This window comes from Taeniopygia guttata, chromosome 3 (assembly GCF_048771995.1).
Source record: "Taeniopygia guttata chromosome 3, bTaeGut7.mat, whole genome shotgun sequence".
Lineage (NCBI taxonomy): Eukaryota > Metazoa > Chordata > Aves > Passeriformes > Estrildidae > Taeniopygia > Taeniopygia guttata.
The window spans coordinates 89,664,828-89,688,295 of record NC_133027.1 but is presented as its reverse complement, the minus strand read 5'-3'; the positions used below and the strand labels follow the sequence as shown (position 1 = coordinate 89,688,295).

General features: G+C 48.2%; 1 protein-coding gene across 10 annotated transcripts in view; it reads left to right on the top strand.

The window, feature by feature from the left end:
* The window catches only part of BCL11A (BCL11 transcription factor A), a 75,835-nt gene extending 59,510 nt beyond the window's left edge, over positions 1 to 16,325 (top strand). For 3 of the 10 annotated variants that reach the window (XM_030268744.4, XM_030268741.4, XM_030268749.4), the window contains one exon: positions 2,374 to 8,014. In XM_030268744.4, coding sequence (XP_030124604.1) covers positions 2,374 to 4,379 — 2,006 coding nt within the window. In that variant the 3' untranslated portion in view covers positions 4,380 to 8,014. Of the gene's footprint in view, positions 1 to 2,373; positions 8,015 to 11,600 lie in introns of those variants that run through there. The other 7 variants (XM_030268746.4, XM_030268742.4, XM_030268748.4 and 4 more) reach the window with 4 other exon arrangements.
* The last annotated feature ends 7,143 nt before the right edge of the window (positions 16,326 to 23,468 follow it).

Below are 23,468 nucleotides of genomic sequence, written 5' to 3'. Positions count from 1 at the left end.
GCAAATTATGGCAAGTAACACATTTATTGATGACTGTAGCTTAGGAATTTAGAATTTGTGAGCACTGTAATATAATAAGGCCGCACTGGCAGGAGCTGAGTGAAATACAGATTATACGGTGAAACTGTAATGCATCATTTGCTATTAGTGGACTGGTAATAATTACCAGTTTCAAAGCAGCTTTTTCCATGTAATCTTTAGTCTCAGTCGTAACAGCCCTTCTCATTGACATTATGATTACACGAGCTGCCCTTATGATCTAGAATATCTAGTTGATGGGAATACTAAAATGTGGTAGCAAACGCTCGATGTTGTATCCTCATTATAAGATAAAATGCTATTTTCTCTGACCTGATCTATAAGGTAGAGAGGCAAGGTAGTGTTTTGTTGTTAGCTCCTTCCGTGGTGTTAAAAACATCCATTTCAATATGAGGAAGCAAGATAATTCCCCCCGCGCCCCACCCCCCCCACCCCCCCAAGCTCTCAAATGAGCATAGGAATGTGAAAGTCCAACTGAATTTCACTCTCATTTCAGCAGATTTAAGTATTTATCTGTGCTCACATGTCTGGCACACACTAAACACAACAGTGCATTTTATTCCAATGCAGGCTTCAGAGTGAAACATTAAATATTATTCCAAGGGCTTTTAAAGTGATTAAAGTGTTAAATGCCTGCTGTAGATGATTGAGGCTCTCTGCTTGCCTGATTCAGCTTCTCAGGCCAAACACAGAATAGTGACAGAGCCGGGAGGCAGGGAGGGAAGCTGGGATGGAGCAGTACAGCCAGAGCTGGATCTCAGGATCATGGAATGGTTTGAGTTGAAAGGGACCTTAAAGATGCCTGGTTCTGTCCTGTATCCCGAGATCACTGAGGGGAAAATGCCCACTTTTCCTCCCCTCCTCCCCATGAGATGGAAAAAAAAGATGGGCCCAGATAAAGTGATATTCTCTTTCCTAATTTGCCTTATTTGTTTTTTTTTTTAATCTTCCTTTTCTTTGTATTAGGCAAATAGGGGAAACCTAATGAGGGTAACTCTCAGTGCAGCCTGTTTACCCAAGAGACATGCCTAAGGAACGGATTCCTGGGGATGTAAATGTTGAGTCAGGGCAGGAATATGTGGTGAAGGCCAGTACCACCACCCCAAGTGCTGATGCCCTTGGAACGCTCCTGGTTTATCTCTCAGCTTACCTCAATGTTGTTATTTGTTAAAATATCACTAAACAACAGCTCTGTGAGAACTGCTGAACAAGGCTGAACGTGAATGTATATCCTTCTCTTAGCTCCAGCTTTGGTTTACCAGCATTTAGCAAAAAAACATCCATATGGGGGTGGAAGGGAATTATTTGCAAAATCCCAATAATAAATAAAGGCACCCTCACCTTCACCGTATCTCACACCATTCTTCCCTTGCAGGCGGCCCTCAAAAAGTTATTAATCTCCCTTGTTTTGCCATATATTAGAAGGGGCTACTTTCTGCTGTCATTATTAGCCGGCTTTTTGTTTAGTTATTTATTAGTTGGTTGCTCTTTTATAATGTCCGTGTTATCTCCAAAAATAAATGATCATGAAATAGAGTTAGCTCACTACTTGCCAAAGTGGCATTTACCATTCTCAGCTTCTTTTCAGCGCGAGAGAAATAATGCGGCTCCGGGAGGGCGCTCGGCCAGGCCTCCTGGCCAGCCTCCAGCTCTTTCCGTAGTGGAGCTGCTGCTCTCTCTGTCTTTCCCTGTCCCGTGCTCAATTTTTCTTTCCCTCCCTCCCCCTGCTCTTTTTATTTCTTTCCTTCCCGCAGAGGTGAATCTCTGCTAAGAAGCAGAAGTTGATTCTTAATTTTGTACACATTGTCAGTCTCAAAATAAGGAGGAGACTAAAAATGTGTGGATGCCCAGCTTGCTGGCAGTTGTGATGCTTGGAACTGATCTGTGTGGAGTGCTTTTCAGACAGCAATTTCTTTATTTTGTATTTATTTATCTATTTATCTATTTATTTATATATTTATTTACGAATACTCTAAATGCCTGTACCCTCTTGCAACATAAAGTCAGCTGAGTTGGAGCTGGCATTGAGTGACTTTAACATTTCTTGCTTTTCTTTGCCTGTTTTATTCTATGGTTACCCAACATGGTTCAGATTTAAACCCAGAGCTGGGCGTGGTGGGAGGAGGTGGATGTGCTTAGTGTGGGTCTGGATATCCCTGTTGTGCCCCTCACCTCTTCCCATTCATGTCCCCTGCCTGTCCCTCAGCTGGGAAGTTCCTTGCCCAGCTCCCAGCTGAGTGTCCCAGAGGAGGAGAGGAGGTTAGGTGAGGAGGCGAGCACTCGCCCGCCGCTAGACGGCCGGAGATTGACGCTGCTTGTTGTGTTATTTTGCAGGTAAAGATGAGCCCAGCAGCTACACGTGTACGACTTGTAAACAGCCTTTCAACAGCGCCTGGTTCCTCTTGCAGCACGCACAGAACACACACGGCTTACGGATCTACCTAGAAAGCGAGCATGGCAGCCCCCTGACACCACGGGTTGGTATCCCAACAGGACTAGGTGCAGAATGCCCTTCCCAGCCACCTCTCCATGGGATTCACATTGCAGACAATAACCCTTTTAACCTGCTCAGAATACCCGGCTCGGTCTCGAGGGAGGCGTCGGGGCTGGGAGAAGGGCGTTTCCCACCCACGCCGCCCCTCTTTAGCCCTCCCCCGAGGCACCATTTGGATCCGCATCGCATTGAGCGCCTGGGTGCGGAAGAAATGGCTCTGGCCACCCATCACCCTAGTGCCTTTGACAGGGTGCTGCGACTGAACCCCATGGCGATGGAGCCGCCCGCTATGGATTTCTCCCGGAGGCTGCGGGAGCTGGCCGGCAACACCTCCAGCCCACCCCTGTCCCCGAGCCGGCCCAGCCCTATGCAAAGGTTGCTGCAGCCCTTCCAGCCCGGCAGCAAGCCCCCATTCCTGGCCACACCGCCCCTCCCTCCTCTGCAATCTGCTCCTCCTCCCTCCCAGCCCCCCATGAAGTCCAAGTCCTGCGAGTTCTGTGGGAAGACCTTCAAGTTTCAGAGCAACCTGGTGGTCCACCGCCGGAGCCACACGGGGGAGAAGCCCTACAAATGCAACCTCTGTGACCATGCTTGCACGCAGGCCAGCAAGCTGAAGCGCCACATGAAGACCCACATGCACAAGTCCTCCCCCATGACAGTGAAGTCGGACGATGGGCTCTCCACCGCCAGCTCCCCTGAGCCAGGCACCAGCGACCTGGTGGGCAGCGCCAGTAGTGCCCTCAAGTCTGTAGTGGCCAAGTTCAAGAGCGAGAATGACCCCAACATGATCCCTGAGAACGGGGATGAGGAAGAGGAGGAGGAGGAGGAGGAAGAGGAGGAGGAGGAGGAGGAAGAGGAGGAGGACTTGAACGAGAGCGACAGGCCGGACTATGGCTTCGGGATGAGCCTTGAGGCGGCCCGTCACCACGAGAACAACTCGCGGGCTGGCGAGGAGGGCCGGACGATGCCGGACGTCATGCAGGGCATGGTCTTGAGCTCCATGCAGCATTTCAGTGAGGCCTTCCACCAGGTTCTGGGGGAGAAACACAAGCGCGGCCACCTCCCCGAGCCCGAGGTGCACAGGGACACTTGTGACGAAGACTCAGTGGCCGGCGAGTCTGACCGTATCGACGAGGGGGCTGTCAATGGCCGAGGCTGCTCCCCAGGGGAGTCTGCCTCGGGAGGCCTGTCCAAAAAGCTGCTGCTGGGTAGCCCCAGCTCCCTGAGCCCCTTCTCCAAACGCATCAAGTTGGAGAAGGAGTTCGACCTGCCGGCTGCCGCCATGCCCAACACCGAGAACGTTTACTCCCAGTGGCTGGCGGGCTACGCCGCCTCCCGGCAGCTGAAGGACCCCTTCCTCAGCTTTGGCGACTCCCGACAATCGCCCTTCGCCTCCTCCTCCGAGCACTCCTCGGAGAACGGGAGCCTGCGCTTCTCCACGCCGCCGGGCGAGCTGGACGGAGGGATCTCAGGCCGCAGTGGCACGGGAAGCGGAGGGAGCACCCCCCATATTAGTGGCCCGGGCCCTGGCAGGCCCAGCTCAAAAGAGGGCAGACGCAGCGACACTTGTGAGTACTGTGGGAAGGTCTTCAAGAACTGTAGTAATCTCACCGTCCACAGACGGAGCCACACGGGCGAGAGGCCGTATAAGTGTGAGCTTTGCAACTACGCCTGCGCCCAGAGTAGCAAGCTCACCCGGCACATGAAAACACACGGGCAGGTGGGAAAGGACGTTTACAAATGCGAGATTTGTAAGATGCCTTTTAGCGTGTACAGTACCCTGGAGAAACACATGAAAAAATGGCACAGTGATCGAGTCTTGAATAACGAGATAAAAACTGAATAGAGGTATATTCGTACCCCCCCACTCCCATCCACACTGCCCCCCACACCCCACCCCCCACCTCGCATCCCCGTAGAGATTTTCTAGTCCCTTGTGATGGAAGTCATGGAAGCTAAGGATATTTGGAAAGTGCTTGTCACCAGCACACCCTGTTTATTTTCTTTTTGTTCTCACCGTTTGAATGCATGATCTGTATCGGGGCAATACTATTGCATTTTACGCAAACTTTGAGCCTTTCTCTTGTGCAATAATTTACATGTTGTGTATGTTGGGGTTTTTTTTTTTTTGGGTTGTTTTTTTATTTTGGTTGATTTTTTTTTTATTTCTTTTTTTTTTAATTTTTGGATTAGACAGCATGTATGGTATGTTATGGCTGTTTTTAAATTGTCCCTGATTAGTTGCTGAGCAAACATGTCGCTGTTTCCAATTCCGTTCGGGAAAAAAAAGAAAAAGGAAAAGAAAAAAAAAAGGAGGAAAAAAGAGGAGAGGAGGAGGAGGAAAAAAAAACCAAAAAAAAGAAAAGTGAAACAAAACCAAACCCGAGAGCAAACAAAACCGACCATGCTGCATACATCCTGTAATACATATCATGTACAGTTTTGTTTTGTGACGTGCAAAGGAAAACTTGCTGTGGGTGACCCTCTGCGGACAGGACCGATAGCACCGAAGAAGCATTATGTTAGCCTAGATCGCTGTCTTAAACCAATAAACCCACGACTGGAGACAGAGTTCCCCTTGGGAACTCTAAAAAAGGCCTTTAATTGGGAATAACCTACTGCCACCAGTCAGGAAGAGGTAGATTTCTCTTAGCATTTGATTTCAAGCACACACACCCACACACACACAAAAATAATAATAATAAAAAAAATAATAATAATCCGAGTGCCTTGGGTCTGTCATGGCCGATGCCGATGGCTCCTTTCTACTCATCCTCCATGTGTAGCTCGTCGCCACCTCGGCCGCACTGGGAGCCGCCTCGTGCCCCTCACAACGCTGGCCACCTAGGAACGAAGAGGGAAGAGGAAACTAAGGAAGAGAAAGAAATGACCCACTCAGTCCTAGTTAATCATCATTCTCCTCTGCCTTTTATTGTTATTATTAATTATTATTACTATTATTTTTAAAAAACTGATCATACCAGTCTAAAAACCTGCTTGGCTTGTGGAGAGAGCTTAAAACGAGATGTAGAACCTTCCCCCCGCCTGCCCTGCCCCAAACTTTTATTTCCCCACCCCCCCCCCAGCAATGATTAAATAGAATGTGAAACATGCAGAGGCCCTTCAACACCATTAAACACACAATAAAGGAAATCCATTTTATGAAGATATTTACTTTTAATAATATCTTTTATTGATTCTGGCACCAAAACAAATAAATCCGGAGCCACTTGGTTGTCAAGCTGACAATCAAATTGTAAACTTTAAGACCTCGTGTATACCATATAAAAAATAAAATAAAGACTGGCAATAATATTTTACCGAGTGTAACAGATAGAGGAGCAAAAAAATAAATAAATTGTGATTTATTAGCACAATGTGGTACTGTTTGCCATTTAAAACTAGAACAGGTGTATAAGCTAATATCAACACAGTGGTGATTAACTATGAACAACTCTTATAAGACTTTCCTTTAATATGATGCTTTGGAAGAAGTAACAGGAAATTAAAAAAAAAAAAAGGAAGAAAAAAAGCGAAAGAGTAGCAGTATCTGTTTGTGCTCCCTAAAAGTTGTCCTTCATTTTTTTTTTCCCCATCCTCTGTGTGCTATTTGTGTTGACGTGGAAGAGGATTTCTTGTTTTATTCCTAAGCTAGCGCCTGCCCCGGTTGGTGTTCAAATAGCACTTGACTCTGCCTGTGATGTCTGTATCTTTTCTTTAATCAAAGGTACAGAGGTTGAGTATAAAATAAGACTGCTCAGATAGGACAATTAAGTGCACTGTACGATTTTCCCAGTTTACAGGTCTATACTTTAAGGGAAAAGTTGCAAGAAAGCTGAAAAGAAAAAAAAATTAAAAAAAAAGAAAATTCAACACACATTGATGAGCATAAAAAAAAAAACAAACCCACAAAACCCCACAAACTTTGCCAGCCATTTACTTGACTAATGAGCTTATCTTCTCGGACGCGACATTACAGCGCTGTGAATGGAAACAGACTCTACACTCACATAAAATGAACGATTGCTTTCACTCCTACAGTGCAAGGATTTTTTTTTTTTTGTACAAAAAAAAAAAAGATTAAAAAAAAACAAACACCACAAAACCTTTTTTAAAATATAAATGAAATGTTAAGAAAAATTTTTTAAGGAAGAAAAAGAAAAAAAACCACAACACTTCATTATGTTTAGGGGGAAACTGTATTTTAGGGTTCATTGTCTTGGTGGTGTACAAGACTTGTTACTCATTTTAAAATGGTAGTGGAAATTCTATGCCTTGGATATACACAGCTCTTCAGGTTGTATAAAAACATGCATTGGGGAAAGGTTTTAAGATTATATAGTAATTAAATATAGGAAAATGCACACTCATGTTGATTCCTATGCTAAAACACATTTATGGTCTCTTTTTTCTGTATTTCTAGAATGGTATTTGAATTAAATGTTCATCTAGTGTAGGCACTATAGTATTTATATTGAAGCTTGTATTTTTAACTGTTGCTTGTTCTCGCAAAAGGTATTGATGTACCTTTTTTGGTAGTGGAAAAAAAAAAACCACAGGCTGCCACAGTATATTTTTTTAATTTGGCAGGATAATATAGTGCAAATTATTTGTATGTTTCAAAAAAAAAGAAAAAAGACAAAAAGGCAAAAAAGGTGTGACATTGTACAGATCCGAGGCCATATAATGGCCCTTTGGGAGAAACCTGTTCTGATGTCATGCTGCTGGCCGTCACAGAGGGGTGTACATATCTTTTTTCGTTCTTTTTTCCTGCTGCCATACTGTATGCAGTACTGCAAGCTAATAACGTTGGTTTGTTATGTAGTGTGCTTTATGTCCCTTTCCTTCTATCACCCGACATTCCAGCATCTTAACTTCATATGCAGTAAAAGAAAGAAAGAAAAGAAAGAAAAGAAAAGAAAGAAAAAAAAAAAGCTAAAAAAAAGGAAAAAAAAAGAAAAGAAAAACCGTTTTGCAGTTTTTTTCATTGCCAAAAACTAAATGGTGCTTTATATTTAGATTGGAAAGAATTTCATATGCAAAGCATATTAAAGAGAAAGCCCGCTTGAGTCAATACTTTTTTGTAAATGGCAATGCAGAATATTTTGTTATTGGCCTTTTCTATTCCTGTAATGAAAGCTGTTTGTCGTAACTTGAAATTTTATCTTTTACTATGGGAGTCACTATTTATTATTGCTTATGTGCTCTGTTCAAAACAGAGGCACTTAATTTGATCTTTTATTTTTCTTTGGGGTTTTTTTGGGGGGGGGAGTTTTTTTTAATTTTTTTTTAAATTTTTTTTTATTATTTGGATGACCAAAGGTCATTACAACCTGGCTTTTTATTGTATTTGTTTCTGGTCTTTGTTAAGTTCTATTGGAAAAACCACTGTCTGTGTTTTTTTGGCAGTTGTCTGCATTATCCTGTTCATACACCCATTTTGTCCCTTTATTGAAAAAATAAAAAAAAAACCTTAAAGTACACAGTGTCAGCTTCTGGTGTCCTCATTTGACACACGCTGTAGGTGGCTTCCAGCAGCAGGCTGTAGGGGAAGGTCCCGTGCAGGGGCGTTTTCAGGGGCCCGCTCCAGTCCCCAGGGAGTGCCCACCACGCAGCTTGGCCTTAAATCAGCCCCCTCTGCTCAGGAAGAGGATTTCTGGGCTAAGGAGTTCACTATCCGGCCAGTGGAAGGTGTTTGCAGTCTGGACCTGTAGCTTTGGGATTTTTCCCCCCTCTAGATGAGGAGTGAGCTGTGACCCCCTCACCGCGATAGCCTGTGGCACCCCCGGCCTTCACTCGGTCTGCAGCAGGGACTTCCCTCCCCGTTTGGCAAATCTGTGGCAGAAGAGGTGAGCAAACCGACAGCTCTGCAGCCCCCCGGGGCTCCCCTGTCCCTGACTGCTTTTGGGGACGGGGTGAAATCAGCCACTGGCGCCTGCAGGCGCCCAGGCAGGAGCTGATTTCTCTTGGGGGGCTGAGGTCTCTCGCTTTCGGCTCGGATCACACTGAGCCCAGCCCTGCTCCCAGCTGGAGCTGAAGCTGGGAGCTCCCTTCTTTTCTCCCTGTTTTGATTTTTTTTTTTTTTTTTTTTTTTTTTGGTGGGAAGTGCAGGTTTCTGTGCATTGTCTCTAAAATCTGGAGTTCAGGTCCCCCCTGTCCCCCCTTAGGGGTCTGTATATGTTGTCAGTTTGACAAATACTGCATGTTGCAGCATCTCTTTACTTTATTAAAGCACATACCGCTGTGATATTGTCTCTTGCTGTTCCTAGTGTAATGGATTTAATACTATTTTTTTCTTTTCCTTTTTTTGATTTCTGTAAAATCTTCCAGTTGTTCTGTTGTCTTCTTGTGATGGCATCATTTGTTGCCTGTATTTTGCCTGGCACCTTCTGAAGGGGGAGGTTTGGAATTTTAAAAAAAGACAGAAGTAAGCTATCTAAAAAAAAAATCATTTTCTAAGAGAGATTTGAAAAGAATATAGTAAATTTTAATCCTGGAAGAGGAAGGGGGAAGATTTTGTTGTCTGGACTAGCAGGATAAGAGTCTGGGAAGGATGGAAAGGTGCAGGCAGTGCCCCCCCACCTGTGCTCCCCTTCAGCAGGCTGGTGCCCACTGGCTGGAGCTGGAGTGGTGCCAGAGGGATCCCTAGCACAGTATAGGGGAGGGTGGGGAGCTCGAGGTGGCAGGCATGGACACAGGCTCTTCTCTGGAGGGCCAGTGTCTGCAGGGATGTGCTTTGCAGCTGCCTTGATGACGCATCTTTTGATCCTGTGCCACGAAATACCTGTACAGAGTCCGGTCTCTCCCTCCCTGTCCCTGTTTTTATTGCTGGTTATTGTGAGACCATGGTGGAGATGTTTCCTAGAGGACTTGGGGTTAGCTGTGCCCAAGGTTGAGCGTAGCCTGGCTGTCTTTCAGAGCAGGCGCTGTACCCAGGGTCCATTCTATGGTGGTTATTGTCCCGCTACCTTTCCCTGTACTGTGTTTTACTTGGGACATGATCGTATATAAAAGCACACAGGCAGGTATCTGCATGTGTCCATATACAGGCATCACTAGGTTGACCTGTGCTGCTACAAGATTAACTGGTGGAAAGCAAACAATTGACTTCTTTATCAAGCGGCGCAGCGATGTGTGTGATTCCCAGCTTTCCCAAAGCTGAATTTTCCAGGTGTCCCAGAGACGAACGAGCCCGGTGGGCGCCACGTATAACACAGGGCAGGGGCGGTGGTTTGGAGGAAGGAGTGGCGGGAGAAGCGGCTCCTGCTATAGGAGGAGTTGTCTGAGCAGCGTAGTTTGTGAGTGGCAGCGCGCTGTCACCCCCACACCAAAGCAGATGTTCCTGAATGTGCTGTTTTTCTGCCAGGGGCAGTAAGTTAGTGGTGTGATGAACCCACTGAAGTTTGTTGGGTTTGGGCATGGATGTCCGAGGCCCCACTATGAGCTGCTTTGTCATTCCACACACGTGTGACCTGCGCTCCCCAGAAACTTCTCTGTTTCTGTGCAAAAAGATGTCTCTAGGAATAAGTGGTATTTGGGTAACAGTGTCTATCATTAAAATCTCAAGCCCTGTCAACTTTTGAGGGGGAACATGGGTTTATGGCATAGACCCTTTAGTGTCTAATCTTCTCCAAATTTTGTAGTGACTATTGTAATGAAGGCGCTGAAACAGTATCCAGAATTTAGACTACAGATGTTTCATATTGTTATGTTTCCAAGGGCTGAGATAATACAGGCATAAGCAGTACCATGTCTTTGCTTGACATTCAGGAGGCTGTGGCATATCTGATGAGATACAGTTTTGGGGTTTATCTAAGTGTGGAGTTTGTACCCAACAGAAAAATGATACCAGCTGCTCCCTTAGATCCCTCCTTCTCTTTTTTCCTCCAATAAAGGTTGAAACCCCTTCTGGCGCATGCATGGACAAATTGTCGTATTGACTAGGAGAGAGTGATACTGCCCAGAGGGCTCTTTGCCACAGCTGCTGAAGAGATGCTGCTCGTTGAGCCGAGATGCTTGACTGCTGGTTTCCAATGAGTCACAGGGATGCAGGAGGGACAGGAGAAGTGAGGAACCCCAAGGTTTTGTGCCCCACAGCTTTGCAGTGGTGGTGTGCTAGTGGCCAGGATGGCTGTGCTGCTCTTGGCTGCCTTGAAAGTCTCAGCCAGCTTTAACATTAGCCTGGAAACTGCTGGGCTCAGTCAGGAACAGCAACTAACCCTCCCTGGAGGGAAACTGGGCATGGTGCTCTTGACTCCAGAGGAGACACTCCAGTTAACACCCACTGAAGAGCCGGCCTAGGAAGGAGCTGGTTACTAAGTCCTGATGGCAGCTCACATGTAGTAGTCCTTTGACCACTCTTTTGAGTATTAATGAAGTAAATTCCATAGAAACCAGCTCCCCATTGGGCGGCCGAGGTGGATTTTGAGGAGTGCGTTGATGATGTGCCGGCCTGGTCACTGGTGTAGCCCTTAGCCTGTCATGGGGGTAGCGCGGTGCTGGGTGATCGGGCCGGAGCAGGGGCTGGGAGCCGGGAATGGTTGCTTTCCAGTGCCCCATCCCATGCTGCTGAGGTGGATGGCTTTGCTGGGCATGGGCTGGGGCTGTGCAGCTTGAGCTTTGCTGCTGCGGCATGCGCATCCATGCCGCGTGATATCCGCCATGCTGGGAGCTGGGAAAAGCCCTCCATGAACCACCCGCTGTGTGCCGTGTTAACAGTTCCAATGGCTTTTAGGAGGCCCTTCAGCACCTGCGGGAAGCCCAGGAGGGCTTGGGAAAGAGTAGGAGGAAGTTTGCAAGACAGGCTGGCTTGGTCCCTGCCAAGTACAGCCCAGAGGTCTTTCTTCCTAAATGATCCCTGTGGTTCCTGTGTGGTGCGGAGGATGCCGGATGCGGGATTGTGGCCTGAGAGAGGAAGGGCTCCGTCCTGCCATATCCCTTTGCGGCAGTTGGGTGTCCTAGTTGTTAGAGACAGAAAAGAGACAAAAAGAGAAGTAGGATAAGGGAATGACTCACACCGTGGGCCATGTCACACCTGTTCTCTCCTCTGTCCCCATGCTCTCTGTAGGTTCGGCGTACCCCCCCAGCTGGCGCAGCGCCCAGGGAGCCCCGGATGTCTGGCAGTTTTCGGATGGAAGTTCAAGAGCACTTAAATTCTGAAAGGAGGTGAAGCTGGGGCGAGTGGCTGGCGGCGTCTCGGCATCCGGAGGTGGCCTCTGTCCTGCTGGCTTGCCGCGTCCCCGGGAGAGCCTGAGGAGTCACCCCTGACAGCAGCACTCCCTGGGCTCCTCCTGCCTGCAAGACTATCGTATTTATATTTTGTAATAGAGTACAACACTTCCTTGGGGTTGGTTTTTTCGTTTTTTTGGGGTTCTTTTTTTTTTTTGTTCATTGTTTTTTTTTTTTCATTTTCTAAAAACAAGCGAAAACAACCCACCCACCAAGGTCAAGGGCTTAATGATGGCTTCGACTGGTTCCTTTCCCCATGGAAAAGACTGTCTTGCACTCATGGAAAACCCAGCTTGTCGGTTATCCCCTCAACATGCCATTCCTCGGGAGGCACATCTGATGTGATGAATTAAAAATAAAGCAAAACACAGTGTAGGTCTGTGGGTGGGTGGGAAATTGCCATAATAAATGTTGGAGCTTTAGGTTTTGTTTGCTCTGTCTTTAATTTTTAATGCTAACAAGGGCCAGACGGCTGGTGTGACTTTGTGCTCCTGTACCAGCTGCAGAAAAGCCAGCTCTGGGTTTTCACCGGGGATGGTGTTGGCACAAGGGGCTGCCTGGCCCCGGCCGACAGGACAGACCTTTCCTGCAGAGCTCGGCCAGGAGTTGGGCTTAGGGCCGGGCACCGCGAGCACTGCTGAGCCGCCTCTGGTGATGCTGAAAGGGGGGGGTTCCCAGCTCTCCTGCATCATCCTTGGTGAATGCCAGCTGTCCTGTTGCATTTCTGCTGTTGAACTGTACTTTTGGGGCTGCTGGGCTCCTTGATGTCCGCTCGTGTCCATGCGAGGAGAAGCAAGACCAGCACAGGTTTCGGGAGGAGCGGTAGTTATGCTGTGGAGACGCTGTCAGACCAGGGCATGCAGAGCCCTACCCTGAGCTGGGGGAGCTGCTGCTGCCAGGTTCTTGTCCCACTGTATCCCAGACTTTGCACCAGGGGCTGGCCAGCAACACGCGTCCCTTGCTCGGCACTGAGCACCCACCCAAGGAGTCTCCTGGTTCGGGGCCCAGGCGCTTTGCCCAACAGAAGATGGGTTATGTGTGAGCTTTGTGCCGTCTCTGATGGGATTGATAGGCTGGAGCTGCTCATGCCTCTGCTGACAAGTGGGAATGGACCTTATTTGGTGAAAGAAGCCAGCTGGGTAGTGAGTGGAGAGGCTGGCTGGCCGTGTCGGGCCGCCGGGATCAGTGGGATAGAGCCAAGTCATGGGGAAAGGGCCAGTGGGTTGATTGGCTTTGTGCATTAACTTCAATCTCACTTCTGTTTTTTTCATCTCCTTGCTTGCAGTCTGAGCGAGACCCTCATTTGGGGTGACTCTCCTGGTGCAACAGCTGTAGGGAAAATGATGTTGCCTTTTCCATGGGTGGTGGTTGCTCTTTTGTTGTTTAAAACCCTGGGCTGTGGTTTTCTCATGGTGGCCTGGGCACAGCACAAGCACAGACACTTCAGTACCTTAAAATTTGGCTGGGGTGGGCAGCAAGAGCATCTCCAAGGGGTGCCACACCAGAAACCTGGAGGACTAGGTGCACTGGGACACAAAGGGAGCTATTGCTGCTTCTTCTAAGGTGATTTGGTCTTTGAGGGCAAACCACCCAAAAGTCTATGCACAGCCTCAGCTCTTTTTTTATCATGAGGGGATGTTTTTAAAGTTTTTTCTTAGCCCAGCCTGTGCTGCCACCTCTGTGTCTGCTCCTAGGGGGTTTTTGAGCCTTGGAAGGGTTAATCCTTTTGGATTAAGCACCTGATTGATTGTGAGTGCACCAGTGGTGAAGAGTTAGACACCTGCTCCTGCCTGCCCTGGGGATCTCTGCTCCAGGCAGCCGTGTCAGATCAGGGCTAATGGAGTCACTTACTGCAAGTTTCTCTGGACTGCTAGTCAGGACTCACCTGGTCTTTATCTACAGCAGGCCTGGCCCAGGGCCGCTGGGAAGCTGCTTTGTCAGGGGTTCCAGTGTGCTGCTCCTTCTGGGGGTGCCTGACCCTTGCATTGTGTGAGCACAGGCAAAACTCAGTTCATGGATGTCTTTTGGGCTAGCTGGTTATGCTTTTGCTGCTCTGCCTGGTGGAACAAGTGTGATGGGATCTGCTTTCTCTGGTTGTGGTTTGTCTCTCCTTCAGCAGGCAGCACAAGGGCAAGGGTTTGTCCCAGGAAAAGTGAGAAATAACAAAGTGGTGATGGCTGAAGGTGTTCTGCCAAGCACAGAAGTGATACCTGAAGTGCTGAAGATGTATTCAAATAAAATGTAGTCTTAAAAATATCTATTTTTTAACACAGTTGTTAAACTCTCCCCCAGCTCTTAGGGCTTTGAAACATCTTCAGAATTCTGTTGCCTTAACAGGTGCAATGTCTGTGCTGAGAGGCCCCTGTAAGCCATGGGGCTCCTCTCCCTGGCTGCCAGCCCTGCTCCTGCTCCAGACTCTGCTGCGGCCCTTGCAGAGCATCAGGACAGCCTCAGCACCAGGTCTGGTGGAGATTCCAAAGGGTTTCCACTGCCCCGAGTGACCTGAGGGTGCTGTGTGCTTTAATTAAGGGTGTCATTAGGGTCCTCTTTTTGTCTGACCAGGGTGTGGCTGAGTCCCTTGCTGTGTCTGTGCTTGGGATCACCAGCGGCTTAATGAGTTTGTGCCAATTAACAAGAGTCCAAGGTTTCCTGTGAGGGGAGGGCTGGGAAGTTGTTAGCCGTAAAGCTGGAGGTTGCTGGTGCAAGAGGGGCAATATTCCCAAGGGTTTTGTATTTTAGCATATTCTCCAGGTGTTGGTCTGCACATCCAATTTGGAAATAAGGTGTGGTTGGCCTTTATTAAGAAAACAAAGCTCCTAAAGTTTTGGGGTTTTAATAGAGGAAAGATAAAAGTTCTTCCCATTCCCAGGGTTGAGATGAACAAAATTGCTGGGAATCATCTGGCTTAACTTTGAGGTTTTGGGCTTAAAATCTGCTTTCAGACTTGGAGATGATCTAACTCTGCTGTGTTTGATTTCTAAGCACACTTTTCCTGACACTAAAATGCAGCAAAGGTCAAGCCTTTTGTGAAGTCTAGCTTAAATTTTGCTTTCAAAATAATGTATGTTTTGGATTCGTGATGCATCTGGGCTGTGGACTTTTATGAGATGCAAGACCTCTCTCCAGAAGGGATCTGAAAACAGATTTTGTGAATGAGTTTTCAAGCAAAACTGCCAAACTCCTTGTGGTTTTTTTCAACCCCATCTTTGTGTTAGGTCCCACTAAGTGACTGTGTTCAAGCAGCATTGTGGTGTTGGTGGGTGACAACACAGCTGTGGGCTCTGGGGGAAGGTGGAGGGAAGCTTCATCGTCCTTGGGCTGCTGGAGGTTATTTTACGATCTTTAGCCTTTACTTTGGGTTTGCTTTTCCTTTCTTGTGTGTGTTTGAGCTGTCTGGGTGTGCTGGTGAGGGCTGGGGTGAGCCTTTACCTGTGGATTTTTGGCAGTGAGGAGGGGGAGGACCTGCTGTTCCAGGGCTCCCTGGTCAGCTGTGGTGTTTCACCTGACCTCATTGAAAAGTCATATTGAGGAGTGAGCTGAACCCCCCAGCCCTCAAAAACGGGAGTGGTGCCTCATTTCCTTTTTCTGTTACTCTCTGCTTCTCCTGCCACCCGGCTTTCCCATTTCAGGCGTCATCATTCAGTTGTGTGTTTGTCTGCTACAGGCAAAACATTATTGCCTCTCCATTCCAATTCTCTCCCCCCAAAAATCATCCTCTTAGGATTCATCTTCTGCAGGGGTCCAAATAATCAATTATTCCCAAGGCAAGGTGGAGTTGTAGGGGGCAGAACAACGACAAAATAAAACCCCCAAACCCCAAAGATGGCCCTTACTCCTTAATCTCACTGGGTAGAGTTACACATCTGGTAGAGGCTTGTTCGTTGTTGCCATTACTTTTATTGCATCTTTAGCAGTGATGAAGTTCAGATGGCAGAACCAGTGGGCCCCAATTTAATTTTGCCTGGACTCCCATAATGATCATGGCGTGATCCCTGGGAATGCTGGCTCTGCTGCGGTTCCGTGGCCACGGGCAGGCAAAACCCCACGGTGAGGGCAGGAGGAGGGGGAAAACCTGGGATTGGGCATGGCAACAGGTGGGTGGAGTGCCTGTGCTGTGTGAGCATCACATTCTGCAGTGAGGGGGATGGACAGGCAGGTGGTTTCTCTTAACAAGACCAGATGAGGTGGATTCCCACCTTTTTTTGGTGGCCGGGGTGTGTGCGCCGTAACGCTTCCTGAGGTTGGTCCAGCCCTGATGGCTCCTCCCTGGCCATTTCCATGACTCTCTGGGTTTCCAGTGGTGATGTACAGAAGCTCCCACCTCTCCCCCAATGTCTGCATGTGTCTAAGGGCTATACAGGACTCATTTACGGGCCTCCCGTCGGCGGGATATGTGCATGCAAAATGAAGGTTGTATTTGGCTTCTCATATTCGGATCTATATTCCATATTGTGTTGACCAAGAAAAACACCTCAGCCCCTGTGCTGAAGAATGTGATGGACTGATGACTTTCAGAAACATACTGTAAATCAAGGAGGCTAATAAATACTTGCTATTAATAAAACAGGGCTACTGCCTTTCAAGTTATTTTCACATTTTACAGCATCCTAATTTAAATGACATAAAGAAAGTGGTACCTTTGGACCTCTCCTCCTCCCCAGCACGGTGTGGCGCAGCTGACCTCCCCCCCCAAAGGCTTGGGCAGGAGATTTTCCTCAATGAGGAGGTTTAGATGGAGCAGCCCAACTCCATGGAGCTGATGAGGGGTGACCACAGTGGTGGCAGGGTCCCCTTGGCAAAGGGTGGCCTCTGGCTGGGGCATCTCTGGGGTCTGGCAGATGATCCCCAGAGCTCGCCAAGCCCAGTGCATCAAAGAGCCTGCAGCCTCCACCACCTGCACTAAACCTTTAATGGTTCCCAGCTGTGAGCACAGCCACTCCAGGTAGTGAGCGAACAGGCAGAGCATCCACAGACTGCTTAACCCCTTCCCTCAGGTTTCGCTGCATCTGTGCACGATGGGTTGGGTGAAGGTGGTGGTGGTGGGCAAGGGCCTTCTGTCACAGACACCAGCAGGAAGCAGAAAATAATGGGGCTTTGAATTTGCTTCCTGAGTCTCTGTATCAGTGCTTGTAGTGCCCACAGATCACTTTTTATATAGCCAGATCACTTTTTATATAGCCCTGCCCTTGGAAACCCAGGACACTCTGGGCAGGGAGGGAGCAGGGGATGGAGCCCTAAATAAACATTTTTTCCTTTTGAATGTCTGTTCTCTTTCTGACCTCCTCCTGCAGCTCTACATTGGCAAGCAGAGCCCGGTGTCTGTGACACTTCTGTCCCCCTTCCCTGAAGGCAGAGGGTGTCCACTGGCAGCCTTGCTCCATGGCTTGTGTCCATGAAATCACCCACTGGCAGGCCTGCACTGCCATCCCCAAAATTCCCCCACACCCCTTTATTACGGCCCCACCCCCCCGCCCCCCACCTCTATAGGGCATACCATGATTCACTATGGATAAAACTTATTTTTTATGTTCTCCTTCCTACAGACCTTTGCCTTGCTCCCTGCCTGGCACACTCCCCTGGGCTTTGGCTTTTCCATTTGGAGGCTTTGGGGAAGAACATCCCTTTGGGAGCTGCTCTGCAGCTGGCTGCTCCAGTTGGCTTTTTTTTTTTGTTGTTGTTGCCTAAAATCCCCCTTTAGCTGTTTTCCTTACGTTTTTTCCTCTTCCCTCTCTCTCCTGCAAAGAGACAGCACCTTCTGCAGCTGTAGTGATTAAAGGGGAGGGGAAAAGAAAAAAAAAAGCTTATTTAAAGCAGAGTCTGGCAATATAAAATAAGGTGTGGAGGTGATGAATGATCCCAGGGTACATTAAAGCAGGGGCTGGCATTTTCGACATCTTTCCTACTTGCGGCGTGTTTGAGCACTTTTGGAGCCCGGCTGTTTGGAAATGCTGAGCATCCGCCCTGGGCCCTAATTCGGGCAAGTTCAAAAACGTCCTCTGGGATTTCGGCAAGTTGTTGCTGTTTCTCCTCTCCTGAAGACCCGGGTGCTGCTGCTCAGACGAGGCCCCAGGAGGACAGATCCCACCCTGGCCTTGCTCCACCTCCCGGGGGCGAGGGGAGCAGAGGATGGGCACTCCTGGAAGGTGCAGAGGTGGACAAAGCCTCCCTGGCTTTTAAATGCTTTTTGGAAGTGCATTCCCAGAACTGCTGTGGGAGGCAGTCAGGAGAGAGGGAGGAAGAGAGCAGAGCTCATTGCATGTGAGGAGCAAGGGCAGGTGCAGGGAAATTATGCATTTTTCCAGACTGGCTTATTCCCTTCTGTGTATTAAACATTATTTTAATATTCGAGTGACAGTGTTTCATAATTAAGCCAAATGTAAGAGCTGGAGCGCACTGGAGAGCTGGGCTCGGTGTGGGGAGGTGAGGAAGGTTTCCACCCCCTGCCCAGGATTAACCTCAGCCTGCAGCATCCTCTCTGTAAAGGACAGAGCCTGGCTATGGAACTCCAACACACCCCACACTCAGGCGAGGAAAACCTTTAACTCATAAAGGTTGTAATGTTAATACGGAAGAAAAGCCTTTTAAAAAATTACATTAGTTCACAGACATCTATTGAACTCATGAGGGGAAATCTAGCCCCTGAGAGATAGAAACTAAAGAGCTGAGCCATAAACCAGTACGATAACATCCTTATTATAAGATGCAAATTAAGGGGCCCAATTCACTTTAAAAAAGCATTATGAGTATTTAATTTTTCTAGTGGGAATCTCTGAAGTTGGCCTGTGTGTGGTTTTTTTGTGCTGTGTACTTAAAATAAAAAAGAAGAAAATAAGTCAGACCATGAAGGAGCTGCTGAAAGCAGAGTTGACGGTGCTGAGCGGTGCTTTGGGTGTGGGAGGAGGGAGCTGGTGCTGATGGGGGGGCAGCAGAAGATGTGTTCACACTGGATTCAGATGGGGAGCCCGTGGTGAAAGCCAGCAGCATTGCAGTGGGGTTTCAGTGGTGTAAAACAGGTTCAGAACCTGCCCTGGGTGTGTTTTAAGTGTTCAATCTCCAGAGCAGCGGGCTGGGTCCCTGTGCATCTCTGCTCTGACACTGGTGCCCTGTGGGTTGAGGCAAGCACTGGACTGGTGCCCCATCTGTGTTGTTTCAGCTTTTCTGGACAGCCTTCTCCCTGCCCTCGGCCTTGCACCTCCTTTTGTGCTGCCATGATGCTGCCACCAGCTTTGTCGTTATAAAAACATTCAGTGGCAAAAGGACCACGAGACTTCTGGGTGCTTTGCTTGTGGCACTTCTTCACAATGGAAGTGATTTGAGGCTTAACCATATCTGCTTAGCTTGGGTTTCCTGGCCATTGCTTGTTTCCTGGAGCTTTTTGAAGTTATTTTATTTTTTGCTCCCCTCTGAAGTTGGAAGATGGTGTAATTGCTGCCCTTGGCTCTGTCCTTGCTGTTTGTCACATGCTGGAGTTCAAGTCTCGAGCCAGGAGAAAGACTTGACATGCAAGGTGGGGACAACTGGGACACATAAAAAAGAGAGCTTCCAAATACCAGGCCTACTCTCTATGCAGCTTTAGATTTGAAAGGTCAGGACTTGCTCAGAAAAGCACAGAAAATGTGGTACCCTCACTTCACACCCTTAAAGACAAAAGAGCTGGTTCAGTCACCTGCAAACCGGAGCCATCCAGAGCCCGGAATTGTCCTTTTAAATGTAGAAAATAAAACAAGAAGCCCTACCCTGGAAGATTGCTTTTCAGAGGGGCATTATACTGCTTTCCTATGTAATGTGCAGAGGTCACAGGCTGAGCAAAACAGTGAGACCAGGTAAATACATTCATTTGAAACCCAAGGATTTTATTTATTTTGTGGCACTGTAGAGCATCTCTCCAATTCTGGGCGTGAAACTGGAATGGGATGGGGGCTCTGCAGCTTGACTTTGGGGTCAGGCTCTGTTCCCCCACCTCAGCTGCTGCCTGGGGTTCAGGGCGTGAAATAACTGGGGTTTTAATGTGTTGGGGAAAACCCTGGTCTCCAGCTGGTCCCCAACAGCTGAGCTTGGGCAGGGTCTCTGCCGTGCTTTGAAGCTTCTCATCCCAAGGCTGCCTCCTTATCCCTCTTTCTGACAATCAAATACTTCTTTCAAAACCACTGTTTGCAAGGAATATTGCTGCTTTTTAAAGCAGCACTGGTGCCCCCAGCCAGCAAAGACCATAAAATAGTGCTGGGTAATGCTTGTGTCAGGCACTGGGCTGGCTGGGCCCTGAGTAAAAAACTCCTTGCTTTGAGGGAAATTTTTTTTAAGAAATAAAATAAATCCTGTGTACCTTTTCCTTTTTTATTTTATTTTTTTTTTTTAAAGAATCATAAATTCAGCAGCTAACAGGGCTAGTGGTCCATCTGGGCAGCAGCATGGGGCCATGGGTAGTTAGCCTGGGAATATTTATGGGGCTTTGCTGGCCAGGCACACTGAGGGGGCTCAGCACTTGTTGCACAGAGTATTAAGCACCCATTAAACCCCACCCCGCCCCTCTAAAAAAACAACAACAGACCAACCTTTTCTGATAGGCAGACACACCATGATCCACAGACCTATAAAAGAGCTGTTTCAGTGGTGTTCTCCCCCCACCATCTCCTGAATCTGCACAGGAGCACCTGGAGCATGGTGTGGCCAAAAAATCACCTGGCTGTGGAGTGACGAGACTTTCACTTGTCGTTTCCAAAGTGAACTTTGTGGGAAGTCGAAGGATAAATATCCCACCAATATAAAGCCCGTGGACAAACCCTGGTGATAACTTTCCACACCATTTCCACCTCGTCTTGCATCTCCTATACCTCCCCTTTCCTGTCGATTTAGGAGAAGGAGCCTCATAAATCCTTGGCTGCTTTATCGGGTGCCCCAGGCCGTGCCCACGAAGCCGCGGTGTGGGCGGCAGGGACGAACATCTGCACGGGGGAAATCCTCCCGTGGCCGCCGGTGAGGCGGTTGTGGTTACGCAGCTCCAGAGCTGTGAAATGGGGAAGGATGTCCTTCCCTGGCGTTGGCAATTACGGAGTGCAGAGGAACAGCCGCGTTCCTGCATCCCGGAGCCGCTCTCTGGAGCAGATAAGGGGCGGTGTGTTGGAGAACAGAGCTGGTGAGCAGGTTGGGAAAGTGATTGTAAAACCTCCCTGGGAGATCAAATGCAGGTCTGTGCCCGTGTGTGGCTCCAGCAGCCCTTGGGAAGAGCATTCCATATCAAACAGCACCTTGGCTTATTAAAAAAAATAACTAAAAACAACCAAAAACCCCAGTGTCCCTTTGTGCTTGTGTTTTGTCCCTGGAAAGCCTTTAGCTTTTGGGAGCAGGCAATGTGTTTGTGTCTTACAACCCTTGCACACAGAGGTTTGCACCACCAGAAAGGCCCAGGGACCAGTGGAAAGCTGGCCTCTCCTAGGAGCTGGGCTTCTCTGTCACTGGGAATGCTCAGGAGAGGCTGCAGGCAGGGTTTATCCACGATGGAGTAATGCCCAATATCTGGCTTGCCATCCCTCCAGAGATGGCTCCTGGTATGGCTGGACTGCAGCTCCCTGGGACATGCCGTGGGGCTGGATGCCGCTGGGACGTACTCGCTGTGTGTGTTGAGGTGGCTGAGGATAAGGACTTGGAAAATAGGGAATTACTGATTTGCAGCAGCACAAGTGGCTGCCTTATAGGTGGGTACAGGTGCTTCCTCCAGTTCCTGTGCTGCCTGCAGTGGATCAACTGGCTGAGGGCTCCTGGGTACATCCAGCCGCAGCCAGAATCTTCCCAGGTAGGTTTTTAGTCTGGTTTGTTGGTTTGGGTTATTTTTAAGACTGTGGCAGAGATTCTGCTTGTTGCCAGAAGTCTTTCCAGAGGTACTTGTCTTCACGCCTCCCTTACACCTCACCACGAGCATGATGCAAGGTCTGACTTCTCACCTGCTCCAGCAACCCTGGCCCTGGGGCTGGAGCAGCAGACCTGTCTGCAGACCAGGGCCACCAGCTCACTTCTCCTTTCATTCCCTTCTTCTTCATTCTCCTATATTCTTCTACTTTATAGGAAGAAAATGAACACCTCTCGAAGCCTCAAAATCAGTGGGAATCCTGGAAATACTTGCTACTACTGTTTTTTAAAAAATTTTAACAATGCTTCCTGTGCTGCAGTGAGAAGGTAGAGGTGAGTCCTTCTTGGCCAGGGAGGTGCAGCCAGGAAGGGGATGATCTTTGCCAGTGGCTCCAGCTGAGATGTGCTGCTCCTCCCACCCGGAGCCCCTGTAGCCGGGGCCCTTCTCCCTGCACTGCTGGGCAGGTTTTGGCACGACTCACCAGAGCCAGGGACAATGTGGGGTGTTTTCTTCAAGGTCAGGATTTAGGTGGATTGGCAAAGGGTTGTGGGAATGTTTTTAAGGTGTTGTATTGCATGTTTGGAGTTTTTATCTGTTTTGTTTTGCTGCAAACAGTGTCAAGTTCTCCTGCCCTGCCTTTGCCCCACGGATGAGCAAAGAAGAGTTTGGGCTGCTGGAGATGCATGCTTTTCCATTGTCTGCATCCCACCCTGGTCCTCTGCTCAGCATTTTTCCTCCTTTTCTCCCCACCCAGCCCCAAAACCACTCTTCAAGGAGGTCAATGGGCCCCCAATGCACCCCCATGTCCTCCCTCCTCATGGGGCACACAAGGGGTGGGAATCAACACACACTTTTACATACTTATTGCCACACTTGGAATGTTAAAAAAAAAAAAACAAAAAACAAACAAACAGAATGAGAGTATTTTTGTAACACATAGAGAACCCTTTCAAGAATTAGAGTTCAAGGTTTGTGGAGAGAAGAATAATAAGCAGTAATTAAAGATGCGCACACCTTATCTCTTGGAATTGCAGGCACTTTTGCAATGGATGGTCGAGGTGCTGGCTGCAGGAGTTTGGGGTGGCTGTGAGGGTGTGCAGCTCAGCAGCTGCCTTGCATTTATGGTACAGTTATTATTTAATGTACTTTAATTGCCTGAGCTCTGGCCCATCAGTGCTGGGCTCACAACCTGGCCACTGCCCACTGCCCCTCCTGGCATCCCCTGCTGCAGGTTAAAGACCTCGTGCCACCAAGCTGAGCTAACAGGATTTAACACCAGGATTTGTGCTACTGGCTCCCGTCAGGATTGGTTTTCTGCATGGGCCAGGCCTGAGGGCAAACCATCCTGGCACTGCAGCAGTGCTTTCCTACCTGTGCTTCTGGGAAGTGGGGGGACAGCCACATGCATGACCTGTTCCTCTGGCCTCTCCTCCACCACACTGCAGCCTCAGGTGCATTTCTAACTCCTCTGAAACATTTTGGGGGTGATTTGTTTTCAAGCTAGTGTCTGTATTTTTTATACCTCTTTCCTTTACTCTAGACATGTCCAAATCAACTCATCCCTTCCTCAGTACTGACATAAACATTCAGCTGAGAAAACACTGAAGCTGTTTCAACAACTGCTGTGCTAAGAAGTAAAGTAAACCAGAAAGCAGTTACTACACTGAGAGCTTCCTCTTTAACCCAGCCTGGGGCACAGGGAAGAAGTGAGAGTCCTTGGTAATTAGATTCTCTCCCTCATCCTAATTGCATTAACAATAAGTCAGCGCCAAAGATCTGTTTCTTTTTAAGTTTTCTTGAATTTAGCCTTCGTCTGAGAATCTTGGAACAACAGAGCTGCAGTAAATATGATTAACCTGTAGT